General features: G+C 42.4%; 1 protein-coding gene across 1 annotated transcript in view; it reads left to right on the top strand.

Moving 5' to 3' along the window:
- BEND2 (BEN domain containing 2) overlaps positions 1 to 14278 on the top strand; it is a 44996-nt gene that overhangs the window by 3379 nt on the left and 27339 nt on the right. Inside the window, 4 exon segments of the mRNA XM_058714327.1 lie at positions 3953 to 4178; positions 6640 to 7054; positions 8357 to 8482; positions 12977 to 13126. Of these exon segments, the coding sequence (XP_058570310.1) occupies positions 3953 to 4178; positions 6640 to 7054; positions 8357 to 8482; positions 12977 to 13126 (917 nt within the window).

Genomic DNA, 14278 nt, shown 5'->3' with positions numbered 1-14278 from the left:
ATGCTGATCCCCACACAGTCAAAAAGCCACGTATAACTTCTGACTCCCCCAAAACTTAACTGCTAATAGCCTACTGTTAACCAGAAGCTTTTCTGGTAAACAGTCAATTAACACATGTGTTGTGTGTTATATGTAATATGTAATATATACTGTATTCTTACAATAAAGCAAGCTAGAGAAAAGGCTGCTATTAAGAAAATCATAAAGGGGTGCCTGGGTGGCTCAGTCATTTAAGCATCTGACTCTTGATCTCAGCTCAGGTCTTGATCTCAGGTTGGTGAGTTCAGGCCCCGTGTTGGGCTCCACGCTGAGCATGAAGCCTACTTAAAAAAAATCGTAAGGAAGAAAAAACACACATATAGTATTGTACTGTATTTCTCGGGAAAAAAAATCCATGTATAAGTGGACTCGCACAATTTATACCCATGTTGTTCAAGGGTCAGCGGTACATCTTTTTGTGTTGTTGTACTATTTGCAGAGGGCAGAGGTCCTTTATGTCTTTGGTGCTTGTTGAAAGCAGAATTGAAGTCCTCAATGTTTCTCTCAGTTCTTTCTTTTCTATTTCTTTTTGGTTTATTAATAAATCTTCCCTGGACAAGAACATGAATGCCTGATTGTGAAGAAGGTGGAAGCATAATTAATGAATGCATATCTGACTGAATATTTACATAATATTAATTGCTAATTGCCAAATATATTCACACTTACTATCATAAAGAAAATGATTTAAATTCTTTTTCAGCCTTCACATACTGTGGAGTTACTCTGAACTTGAGAGCTGAAGGAAATATTTCTCTCATGAATTTGTATGCTTCCTTAGCAATGAACAAGACAATGAACACTTAACCATTTTGTTTCCTTCTCCTTATCTGATAGGAAATTCACAGTGGTTTCGTACCCTGTTTGAGTAGCTTTTCTAATTTCGCGAATAATTTGAGATTTACAGAAGAGGTGCAAATATATTACAGAGAATTCTCATACATACAGCTTCCCTCAATGTTAACTTACCTGTATAACTTAAAATTAGGGTAATTTTGAAGCATAGGACTGTTTTTGCAAGTACGATGTTAACACTGTTACAGTCCTGTCAGCTGACCTGCAACCCTTGTTTGAATTTTAGCATTCCTCTCCCCCTTGTCCTTTTTCTCCTCCAGGATCCAATCCAGTATCCCACAGTGAATTCAGTGGTGTCTCCTTAGTTTCTTGCAGTCTGTGACAGTTCCTCATTTTTCCCTTGTCTTTCATGGCCTTGACATTTTTGATGAGTGTGCAGATCAGTTATTTTGTAAAATGTCTCTCAATTTTTGTATGTCTGATTTTCTCTTGAATAGCTTGAGATTATGCATTTTTGGCAAACATGCCATCCAAATGATGTTGTCTCCTTATTAAATCGTTATCAGGGACACATGGTGTCCATATATATCTTTTTACTGGTGATGTTAACATTCAGTCTCTTGGTTAATGTGGTATCTTCTGGATTTTTCCACTGTAAAGTTACTGTTTTTCCCTTTGTGACTAATAAATATCCTGGTGGGAGGTACTTTGAGACTATGCTAATATCCCGTTTCTCCTCAATTCTTTTGCCCACTGAGTTGATTCATGTATTTTACCTGCAACATTCACTACTGTGGTGTTTGCCAAATGTTAACTATCTCCCTCATTCCTATCTATATATTAATAGGAATTCATTTGTAAGGAAGAGCTGTCCTTTCTCCCCCATTTACTTATTTATTCAATTATATATTTTATATCTGTATGGACTCATGGGCATTTATTGTATCATATGAGTTTTTAAATTTTTTTAAAGTTTATTTTAGACAGAAAGAGTGAGAGTGTGCAAGGAGGGGAGGGGCAGGCAGGGCGAATCCCAAGCAGGCTCAGTACTGTCGGTGGGGAGCCTGACACGGGGTTCCATCCCATGACTGTGGTGAGACCATGATCTGAGCCGAAATCAGGAGTTGGACGTTTAATAGACTGAGCTGCCTACGTGCTCCTATATGAGTTTTTTAATAATCCAATATTATCATTGTTTTATTGATCTAATTTTACAACTTTGGTTATTGGGAGTTCCTTCTAGTTGGATCCTGTGGCCTTTCACATGCCCCTACTTCTTTTTGAGCACTTCCTTATTTTCTGATATCACAAGATATTCTAGGCTCATTTATACTTTCCCTGACCCAGTTCCGAAGTCACCTCTCCCCAAGGGGCCCTGGTTCCTTTACTGGAGAGTGATATTTAGAAACCAAGATCTGGACACTAGATATGTTCATTGCTACTCTTGTATCATTGCTCTTAGGTCCTCCCAGTGGACAGAGCTAGGAAATATATGTATACTATCCCAAGCTTACACATACATTTTTATTTCTATATCTGTCTTTATATGTATTGTAAACTATGTGTTCATACTGATATTCAGTACCTTTTCTTAAATCTAGGTTTTTATCTAATAACTTCTTTCCTCACCCTCCTTTTTAATCAGCTTTTATCTTTTTCATTCTCATGTGAATATGGGTTTTGGTTTTACTTTATGTCTGCTTTATAAGACTTATGAAGTGCTTTTGGAATGTAGATGAAAAAGGAAATAATTAAAATAGATAAATTATATAATATAAAGTATTGGGTTTTCTAGTGCTTAGTTTGGGTCCTAGTGATATTAAGCACTGACTACTTCTTTTTATAATATTAATAGCAGAGCAATGCATCTGAAAGTTTCTCTGATGAAAATCATCAAAATCAACTTATGGAACTTCAACACCATTGTGAGGTATCAAATTTCTGTCTTTCAAATGTAGTTTTCCAAAATTTTGCATAAACGTTTTTTAACCTCATTTAATGTCATTGTTTTGTCGTGTCACATTCTGTATGATTATCACTCCATTGTAATATATTTTAAAAAAAAGTTCTAGTTAGAACAGTACCTCTAGGTGGAACACTTGAAATAAGAATATGGCTTCTGTAGCTTTAAAAAACCCAACAGCCCATAACTGGTCAAATGTAGTTCAATGTCTTTCATCTAGAGTGTTCAATATTTGATTTCTCCAATATACTCTCTTAAGGAAATTGGCTGATTTCGATAGAATTTAGTATGTGCCTAAATGCATATCAAGATATCTCAATTGAAAGAAAATGGCAGCTCACTACTGCTTTTTTTTTTTTTTTTTTTTTTTTTTTTTGGGACAGAGAGAGACAGAGCATGAACGGGGGAGGGGCAGAGAGAGAGGGAGACACAGAATCGGAAACAGGCTCCAGGCTCCGAGCCGTCAGCCCAGAGCCTGACGCGGGGCTCGAACTTACGGACCGCGAGATCGTGACCGGGCTGAAGTCGGACGCTTAACCGACTGCGCCACCCAGGCGCCCCTCACTACTGCTTTTTAAGGAGTATCTTACATAGTTTTGAGGGGATGTTGTAAAAGTGAGCCTGTTGGTAGAGATTGATAGAAGTATGTAAATCAAGGATTTTGTGAGCTGCATCCTCTAGAGGTAATGAAAGGTTATTTTTTAAAAAGTAGTTCTTGACAAACCAAGTGTCTTGGATTAAAACCAGGTAGGGTGCCGAAGAGAGTTTATTACGTGAGTCTTTATCACTGTCGCTGAGAGCAGAAGCTGACTGCCTGCAGGGGGACTGCCTGGAGGGGACGCGGCAGGGCTCCGGGGAAGGACGCGCAGGGGGCGGGGTACGGGGGGTGGGATGCGGGGGGTGGGAAGGAGGCTCCGCCCTGGAGCGGGGGCAGGGCTGTCCCCCCACTTCCGGAAGCATCCCCGTTCTCCCCGTTCCTCCCCCCCCCCCCCCCCCCCCCCCCCCCCCGCCTCTGCCGCGCCTTCTCCCTGAGCCACTGTGAAGACGTGGGCTCGCACGCCTAGGAGGAGAAATGCCCGGGGCCCCGAGTCACGGCCCCGACGCGGGCTCCCAGCGGGCTCGCTCTCTCCTTTGTTGGACCCCTTCCCTGCCCAGCCCAGGCCGGTTGCCGCAGCACCGCCATCTTTTCCTTTTCCGTCCTTGCCCGGCGTCCCCTTCTGGAAGACCCCAGCCCTCCGCAGCCCGGGAGGCGGAGGGGGCGCCCGCCCGCTGCGCCCTGGCCCTTCCGCAGCTCTCTGGCCAGCTCCCTGCCGGTCCCCACGAGCTCCCAACAGCCCAGCCCCCCGCTTCTTCCTCTTCCTTCACGGAGGCGAGGCAGGGTGTGAGGCAGAAATCCCTCCCGGTCCCAACTGCTCTCCCCAGGGCCCACCGAGTAGCCTGGCATGTGTCCTCGGGGCGGCGTCTCCCCTGTAGGGCGAAGAGCCGCACCTGCACGGGGCTCTGCCCCCAGGCCTCTTTCCCTGTGCCGGGACCCCTCCCTTCGTCGGTCACCACCTCCTGGCCCTTCAGCCTCGGTCTGCATCACTCTGCGCACGTCCTCCCGCAGCTCAACAAAACCTCCTCTTTGGGCCCCCCATCCGTCTTTCTGTCCCCCTGTCTCTCTCCTTCCCACGAAACGCTGCTCTTTGCACGTCGTTTACGCTCACTGTCTAACATGTGCCTTCCCGTGTTCTGTTTGGGTAGTTTTGAATCTGCCCTTCCTTCTGCCCTCTATGCCCTGCCATGCATCTTTAGCTAGCGAACACCGGCTCGTCTTGTAATTCTCGGCGTAGACCTCTCTGGAAGGCCTGCCACGACTGCCGGCCTGGGTTCGGGCTTGCTCTTGTGTGCGCTTAGCCTCCCGTTCTTACCTGTGCCGTAGCCATCCGAGTGTAATAATAAATAATACGAATATCAGCGGGTGATTGGGCGCTAGCGGAGCGGTCGGCAGGTAGTATCGTGGTTACGTTCGTAGTAACATCATACTCCAGCGCCTCACTTTGTCCTCAGGGGAACTCTGAGAGATGCGCTCATCTCGATTCTGTAGGTGAGGAAACTGAAGCACAGAGAAGTTAAGCAACTTGCCCAAGGTCACACAGCTGATAAGCATCAGAACCCAAGCATGTCCCCCTAGCGCCTGCGCCATTTACCTCAGCGTTATAGACCGGTGGGTCTCGCTGGATCACGCAGCAGAACCACCTGGATGGAGGGCTTGTGGAAACAGATCGCTGCCCCCACCCTCAGGGTTCCCCACTCAGTACGTCTGGGGTGGGAGATGGTGCCTTTCCAACAAGCCAGTAGGCGATGTGGATGCTACTGGCCCGAGACCGCACTTGGAGAACCACTGCTGCGGCTGCCGGTCACTTGACTGAAATCATCCCTCTCCAGCTACAATGGGAGTTTCTTCGGGCAGGATCCGGTGATCTTGTTGTGTTGTGTTGTGTTGTGTTGTGTTGTGTTGTGTTGTGTTGTGTTTTCTGTCCATATTGCCGGCACCTAGCAAAGCAGTTCTGACCGGTAGTAGGCCCCCAAGAACTGTTTATTTGAATGAATGGAGGAATGAAGGGAAATGGTTCCAGCCTCGGGCTGAAGTGTATTGTTTCCCTGAATGAAGTTTCTGTGTATTTGAAGAATTCTCAGGTTTTATTAGTCCCGAACCTGGTTGGCCTGTACGGGACATGCACTCAAAGGTTTTGTAAGGGTAACTGTCGATGGCCTGAGTGAAAAATACTTTGAAGCCAGAAGTCACATGTGTTATATCCAGCTCACTGTTCTTTCCAGAGTGGAATGCTCACTGCCTAGGAGTTCGCACCGTCATTCTATGCAGAGAGGCTCTTTGGCCTTTTAGCAGATTTGAAACTTTCTTTCCTAAAATAGCATTCTCCTTGACGTAAACCGACTCCGTCCTAAATGTGGTGGCTTATAAGAATGGTAGTACATTTACTTGCGGGTAGTAAAGCTTCTGAAAACGCCTGTATGGCATGAGTAGTTGAGTAGGAGGCTGGGGCTCCTTATCTCAGCCAGCTCGGCTCTGTGTCACCAAAACCGGGCGTCAAGTGGGAAACGATCTTTCTGATGGCTTCAGAGCTTCCCTTGTTTCTAGCGATAAAGATTTGGCTTACTGGTATTTTCTTGTCTGTTACTTTTCTTTTGAAATAGGATCTGCTAAAATACTTTTTGTGTTATAATAGGGTTTGCAAGAACTTATTGAAAACACAAATAGGCAGGTAAACCAGCTTTGCAGAATAGTCTCAAAAATGCAACCTTCTTGGGAGAAGCCCCTGTTGCCAAACTGTGTAAGTGTCATAAAAACATTCTCACTACTTTGATAAACCTCTAGTTCCTAAAGATACCAATCGATTAGAAGTGAGAGAGAACTAATGACTCTGAGATTAGCAAGGCTGACATATACTTACTGTAGCAGCAGATGGGAGATTAAACCTCTCTTGGAGGAATGCTATAGTTGAGGATTGAGAAATTTTGATACTGAGTGTTTTTATGTTTGTAACTGTAATCTATAAAATGCACTCAAAATGTAGGGTTGAAGAGGAATAAAAATCATGTAATAAAAATTCAGCATTTATCCTTAACTATGGAAAATGATTTCTCCAGGAAAGCAGGTGTTCATGCTTTTATCAGCTTTTTACTTATTATTGTCACAATTGGTTTATCATGGGTTTGTGTGATTTTACAGGTCCTCTGGATTTACACAAAACAGTTTTAATTTTATACCTCGTGGAGAAATTCAAGTCCAGGAACCAAAGCAAAGAGCATAACCCATTGTATTCTCTTATCCTGCCCAGGGAGCCGCGGGCCCCTCTGTACCAGAGGACCAGCAGGAAACCCAGCCCCTGACCAACTCTGTGGGAGCTCCTCTTCAGTCGGCAGCATCCCCTGAGCTACAGCAGCCGGACCTCAGGCAGAAGCCACCAATTCCCAAGGTTGTCCCCACGTTTTCATTACAGTCCAATCGCACACCAGGCGGCCCAGCTCCTGGTCTTGCCGCCCTTTCCTACTTTGTCAGCGAAGGTGCGGACGGTGCCAGCTGTGTTACCCTGTCTGCCCAGTGTCCTCCAGCAGTACCTCCAGCCCTTCTGCCACAAGGAAAGCCCAGTCTGGCCCAGTTTCCTGAGGCGGCAAACCGCTCAACTTTACCGGAAAATAGCAGCATGGACCCACATGCTGCCTCGTCAGCTTTCTGCATCCCTCCCAGTTTTGGTGAGTTTGAAGTGGCACATGTTAGAAATAGCATCCTTTCAACTGGATTAAAGAGCATTCCTTATTATTATTATTATTATTATTATTATTATTATTATTTTAAGAAGGCTCATGCCCAGCATGGGGCTTGAACTCACAACCCTAAGATCAAGACCAGAGGTGAGATCAAGAGATACTTAACCGACTGAGCCACCCGGGTGCCCCTAAAAAGCATTTGTAATGCAAACTAGCAATAGCTATTTTTTAAGTTGAAGTATAGTTGGCTATAGCTATTTTTTTAATTAAAAGTTTTAGGAGATAATTGTAGATTCACATGTAGTTCTAAGAAAGAATCAAGTGGTACCCCTTACCCAATCTCCCTCAAAGGTAACATCTTGTGAAACTACAGTAAAATATTAAGGGCAAGAGACTGATGCTGATGTAACCCACGGATCTTATTCAGCCATCCCAGTTTGGTTTCACTGTATGTCTGTGCATTTAGTTCCAGGCAGTTTTATCACGTGGGGTTTGCACATCCACCACCGTGGTCAAGGTACAGAACATTTTTCTCACCCTCTGGTGGCCCTGCCCTCCCTGTTCCCCTTTCCCCAGCTCTTGGCAACCACTGATCTATTCTCTATCTCTAAAAGTGTGTCACTTCAAAATTGTTATATAGTTGGATGCATGTAGTATGTAACGTTTTCATACTGGCGTTTTTTCACCCCAAGTAAGTCGCTGGAGATTAAACCAAGTTGTTGCATGTATCACTGCATGCTGACTACTGTTCCATGGTATAGGTATGCTGTAGTTTAACGGCTCACCTGTCGAAGAAAATTTTCATTCCCCCCAACCCAGTGTTTGACTATTGGGGTAAAGCTGCTGTGAATATTTATGTACAGGTTTTTGTGTAAATAGAAGTGTTCATTTCTTGGACATGAGTACCCAGGAGTGCAGTTTTTGGTTATCTTTTATTTGCATATTCAGTTTTATGGGAAACTACCTGTTTTCCAGTATAGTTGTGCCATTTTATGTTGCTGCCAGCTGTGTATGAGTGGCCCAGTTTCTTCACATCCGTATTTCTGCTCTTTCCATTGTTCTTTCTTCTGATGCTTCATGATTCCTTCTTTCCTCATATCCTTTCTGATAGAAGATTTTCCTTTAACCTTTCTGTAGGAATAAGTCTTCTGGGGACAGAATCTTTTAGTTCTCATTTGTGTGAGATGTCTTTATTTCCCCTTCTTTCCTGATGGATAGTTTCATCCAGTATAGAACTCATGAATGCAGGTTCTTGTATTACAGCCCTTGAAAACCTTTTATTTATAGAAATGCCAGGAAAAGCTGAAGCCAGCCTTGGAGACAGCGCTAAGTCAGTGTATTACCCAACTTCGTTGGGACATGACAGTGGCCAAGATACTGCCTCTTCATCTGTTTTCGTCCTTCCCAGTTTTGGTGAGTTTGAAATGACACATATGATAAGTCGTGCCATTCAGATTCACCAGCATCCTTAATGCAAGTCAGTGCCAGCTCTTCTTTTTAATGAAGCTTTTTATTTTGAGATCATTGCAGATTCATGTGTGGTTGTAACAAATTATGTTGATGGGTGCCTGGGTGGCTCAGTTGGTTGAGTGTTGGACTTCGGCTCAGGTCATGATCTCACAATTCATGACTTCATGAGTTCAAGCCCCACGTCTGTCTCTATGCTGACAGCACAGAGCCCGGAGCCCACTTTGAGTTCTGTGTCTCCCCCTCTCTCTACCCCTCTCCTGCTCACACTCTGTCTCTGTCTCTCTGTGTCTCAAAAATAAACGTTAAAAAAGTTAAAAAAAAAGAAATTATGTAGAGATCCCATTTATGTTTTACCCATTTTCCCCAACGATAACCTCTTGTAAAACTATAGTAAAATAGCATAACTAGGATACTGACATTGATTATATCCACATTTGTGTGTGTGTGTGTGTGTGTGTGTGTGTGTGTGTGCATGTATTCAGTTCTGTGCAATTTTATTCCACGAGTGTTATTTATCATCACAGTTGTGATCCAGAAAGCTTCCATTGTTGCCACATACTGCCCTTTACAACCACAGCCACCTCCCTCTGGTCACCTTTTCCTCCTACACTAGCAAAGAGTGAACGGATCTCACTTTCTATAATTCTGTCACTTGAATATTGCTTTTTTTCTTTTTTAATTTTTTAATGTTTATTTATTTTTGAGAGAGAGAGTGTGAGTGGGTGGAGGGGCAGAAGGAGAGGCATGAGATCATGACCTGAGCCAAAGTCAGATGCTTACCTGACTGAGCCACCCAGGTGCCCCTTGAATATTGTTATTTAGATGGAATAAAATCCATATAACCTTTTGAGCATAGCTTTTTTTTTTCCTAAACATAATTTCCTGGAGATTCATGCCAACTGTTGCATGTATCAACAGTTTCTTCCACTCTCCCATGTTTGATTCTGCAAATAGTCATATACTGGTTTTTGTGTAAACTTAAGTTTATATTTTTTTTGAGGTGGCTGCCCGAGAGGGCAATTGTGGGTCATAGGACAGTTTCATGTTTAGTTTTATAAGAGACTGGTAAAATTTTTTTCAGAGGAGCTGTGCCATTTGACTTTACACCTGTAATACATAAGTGATACAATTTCTCTTTATGCCTATTTTTTTCTCTTTCCATTGTTCTTTCTTCTTGATGCTCAGGGAGCCATTCCTTTTTCATGTCTTTTCTGTTTGAATATTTTGGGAATATTTTGAATATTTTTGGCCTTTCTTTAAGGGTCAGTCTGTGAGGGACAAGTTCTTTTAGTTTTTCTTCATGTGAGAATGTCTTTATTTCCTGTACATTAATGAAGGATAGTCTTGCTACATATAGAATTAACGGCTGAGAGTTCTTTTCTGAAGCACTTGAAAAATGTCCTTTCTGTAGAAATACCAGTAACAGCAGAAACCAGCCTGGAAAACAACCCCAAGACAATGAATCACCCAAGTTCATCAGGAAATGACAGGGACCAGTGCTCTTCACCTGTCTTTCTCCCACCCAATTTTGGTGAGTTTAAAATAAGTAGCACTGTTTGCTTTAGATGCATCAACATCCTTAATGGAAGCTAGAGGTAGCTCATACTTTAAATTAAGCTTTTTATTTTGAAACAATTTTGGATTCACATATGTTTTCAAGAAATAATGTAAAGACATCCATTTTACTCTTTACCGGTTTCTCCCAACATCAGCATGTTACAAAACTATGGGATGATAACGCAACCAGGGTATTGACATCGGTACAATACACAGATGTTACTGAAATGCTCCCAGTTGTACTTGTAGTGATTTGTGCGCGTTTGTATGTATGCCTACGTAATTTTATCACATGAGTAAGTTTGATGTCCACCAGTACAGTCAGGATACAGAACATATCCATCGCTATCAGGATGCCTCGTCGTGCCCTTTTATAACTACACCTGCCTCTCCCAGGCTGCCCTTTCCTTCCCGTTGCCCATTTCCTTAACCCTTAGCAAGTGCTGCTCTCTATAATTTTGTCTCTCCAAGAGTGTTGTATAAAGAGAATCTTATGGGACGTAACCTTTGAAGATTATTTGGAATTTTCAGTCGGCACAATTCCCTGAAGACTCATTCAGGTTGTTGCATGTATTGGTACTTTCTCCCTTTTTAGCGCTGAATAGTCTTCTGTGGTTGCAACGTGCAGTAGTTGTTCACCCGTTCACCCGTTGAAGGACAGTCATTGTTGTTGGGTTTTTCTTTTTTCCAGTTTTTGGTATTAGGAGTAAAGCTGCTACGAACATCTGTGTCCTGGCTTTTGTATAAACATAAGCTTTATTTCTGTCACGAATGCCAAGAGTGCAGTTGTTGAGTCTTATGGTATTGCATGTGCAGTTTTATAGGAAACTGTCCACCAGTTTTCCAGAGAGACCGTACCAGTTCGCATTCTCACCAGCAGAGTGTGAGTGATCTGCTTTCTCCGCATCCACATTTCTGTTCTTCCCATTGTTCTTTCCTCCTTCCTGATGCTCCAGACTTCCTTCTTTCATCATGTCCTTTCTGTTTGAAGATTTTACTTTAGCCTTTCTATACAGGTAAGTCTGCTGGGGACAGATTCTTTTAGTTTTCCTGTGTTTCAAGATGTCTTTCTTTCACGTTTTTCCTTAAGGATAGTTTCGCCTCATGTAGAATTCATGGTTGAGAGTTCTTATCTTTCAGCAATTGAAAAGTTCATACTCCTAGAAATGTCAGGAAATGCAGACACCAGCCCCGAAAACAGCTCCGAGACCATCTATTACCCAGCTTTATTGGGAAGTATCAGGGGCTCAGATACTGACTCTTCATCTCTCCCACTCCTGCCCAATTTTGGTGAGTTTGAAAGGATACATATCACGTGTATAACTGTTTAATCTAGATCCATCAACATCCTTAATACAAACCAGTTACAGCTCTTTTTGAAAATTTTATTTTGGGGGCGCCTGGGTGGCGCAGTCGGTGAAGCGTCCGACTTCAGCCAGGTCACGATCTCGCGGTCCGTGAGTTCGAGCCCCACGTCAGGCTCTGGGCTGATGGCTCAGAGCCTGTTTCCGATTCTGTGTCTCCCTCTCTCTCTGTCCCTCCCCTGTTCATGCTCTGTCTCTCTCTGTCCCAAAAATAAATAAATAAACGTTGAAAAAAAAAAAATTAAAAAAAAAAAAAAAAAGAAAATTTTATTTTGATGTAACTTAAGATTCAGTGCAGTAGTAGTAAGAAATAATATGGAGTGATTCGTTTATGCTTTATGGATTTTCCCCAATGATAACACCTTGCAGAACCATGGTACAGTGTTACTACAACCCAGACATTGACATTGATATAATTCACAGGTGTTATTGAGATGCCTCCGGTTTTACTTGCATCTGTGTGTGTATATGTGTGTATGTGTTCATGTGTGCATTTAGCACTACGCAGTTTTATTGTACGTGTAAGTTCGCACGTCTACCACCACAGTCAAGGTAGAGATCATTTCCATCACTCAAGGATCCCTTGTTATTGCAATTTTTAGAACCACACCTACCTTCTCTGCCCCCAAGACCCCTCCCCGACGCCTGGCTGTCTCTAATCTTTTCTCTGTTTCTACAATTTTGTCTCTTCAGATTGTTATATAAGTGGAGTCATATATGATGTAGCTCCCCCGCCCCACTCAGATTGCTTGGAGACTCATCCAGTTTGTTGCATGTATCAATAGTTTATTACTATTATTGCTGAAAATAGTATTCTATGCTACAGATATACTACATTTTGTTTAATTGTTCACCTGTTGAAGGACATCTGGGGGTTTTTTTGGTGTTTGGCCATTAGGAATAAAGCAGTTACAAATACCCATGTACACATTTTTGGGTAAATATAAGTTTTTATTTCTCATTTATTGGTAAAGAGTTTCCTGTGGTATAGATACACAACAATTTTTTTAAAAAACGCATTCACACATTGAAGGACGTCTGTTTTTTTTTTTTTCTTTCCAAGTCTGTGGATACTAGAAGTAAAGCTGCTGTGAACAGTCACATACTGATTTTTGTGTAAATACAAGTTTTCATTTCTCTGTCATGAATGCCAAGAGTACAATTGCTTGGTCTTATGGTAATAGCATGTTTGGTTTTATAAAAACTGCCAAACAGTTTTCCAGAGAGCCTGTGATATTCTACATTCCCAGTAGCAATGTATAGGTGATCCAGTTTCTCCCCATCTAGATTTCTCACCTTTCTATTATTTCTTCCTTACTAATGCCCCAAGATTCCTTCTCCATAATATCCTTTCTGTTTGAAGATTTTCCTTTAGCTATCTTTTCTGAGTAAATCTGCTAGGAACATTTTTTTAAAAAATTTTCTTTTGTGTGAGAATGTCTTTATTTCCCCCTTCTTTCCTGAAAGATAATCTAACTCAGTATAGAATTTACAGATGAGAGTTCTTGACTTTCAGCACTTGACAAAGTTATGCTTGTCGAAATGCCGGAAAAAGCAGAAACCAGCCTGGAAAACAGCTCTCAGACGGTGTATTACCAAACTTCATTGGGAAATGACACTGGCCCAGATCCTGCCTCTTCATCTCAATCCATCCCACCCAGTTTCGGTTAGTTTGAAATGATACTTACTTCAAGTAGCACTGTTTAAGTTAGAACTATCAATATCCTTCGTGTGAACTCATGATAGCTTTTTCTTTGTAAGGAATCATACTTTTAATATTGTGGTAATCTGGATACCCATTGTAGTTGTGACAAATAATACAGAGAGATTTCATTTATGCTTTACCCATTTCGGCCAACAATAGCATCTTGCAAGACCGTGGTAGAACATCACAACCAGGAGACTGACACTGATATCATCCACAGATCTTTTTTTTTTAATTTTTAAAAATATTTATTTATTATTGAGAGACAGAGAGACACAGAGCGTGAGCAGGGGAAGGGTAGAGAGAAGGGGAGACACAGAATCCAAAGCAGGTTCCAGGCCCTGAGCTGTCAGCACAGAGCCCGACGCGGGGCTCAAGCTCACAAACCATGAGATCATGGCCTGAGCCAAAGTCGGTCGCATAACTGACTGAGCCACCCAGGCACCCCACATCCACAGCTCTTACTGAGACTTACCCAGTTTAATTAAATTGATTTTTGTGTATGTGTTTAGTTCTATTTGATTGTATCACCTGAGTAAGTCGGATGTCCACCGCCACGGTCAAGATACAGAACATTTCCACCACCATAAGGATGCCTCATCTTGCCTGTTTGTAACCACACCCATCTCAACATAAGTCCCCAGGAGATTCATCTGACTTATTGCGTATATCAGCATTTCCGTCTTTTTTATTGCTCTGTACCATTCCATGGCGTGGATGTACCAAGGTTTGTGTATTGGTTCACTGTTGAAGAACGTCTGGACTTTTTTCTACTTTTCAGGATTACAAGTAAAATTGCTGTGACTGTTTATGTACAGGTTTTCATGTAAACATAAGTTTTGATTTCTTTTAGATGCCCCAGAGTGCAAATTCTTGGTTGTATGATCATTGCATGTTTAGTTTTATAAGAAACTGCCACAGTTTTCCAGAGCGGCGGTACCATTTTACTTCTGCACGAGCAGTGTGTGAGTGATCTGGTTTCTCTGCATCTACATGTCTGCTGCCTTCATTCTTCTTTCTTCCTTTTTGTTTATTTATTTATTTAAGTGTTTATTTATTTTGAGAGAGAGCTCATGCATATGAGCAGGGGAGGGGCAGAGAGAGAGAAAGAGG

The sequence above is a fragment of the Neofelis nebulosa genome, chromosome X (genome assembly GCF_028018385.1).
Source record: "Neofelis nebulosa isolate mNeoNeb1 chromosome X, mNeoNeb1.pri, whole genome shotgun sequence".
In the NCBI taxonomy this organism is placed as follows: domain Eukaryota; kingdom Metazoa; phylum Chordata; class Mammalia; order Carnivora; family Felidae; genus Neofelis; species Neofelis nebulosa.
Note: the sequence above shows the minus strand (reverse complement) of the source record. Positions and strands in the feature narration are given on the sequence as shown.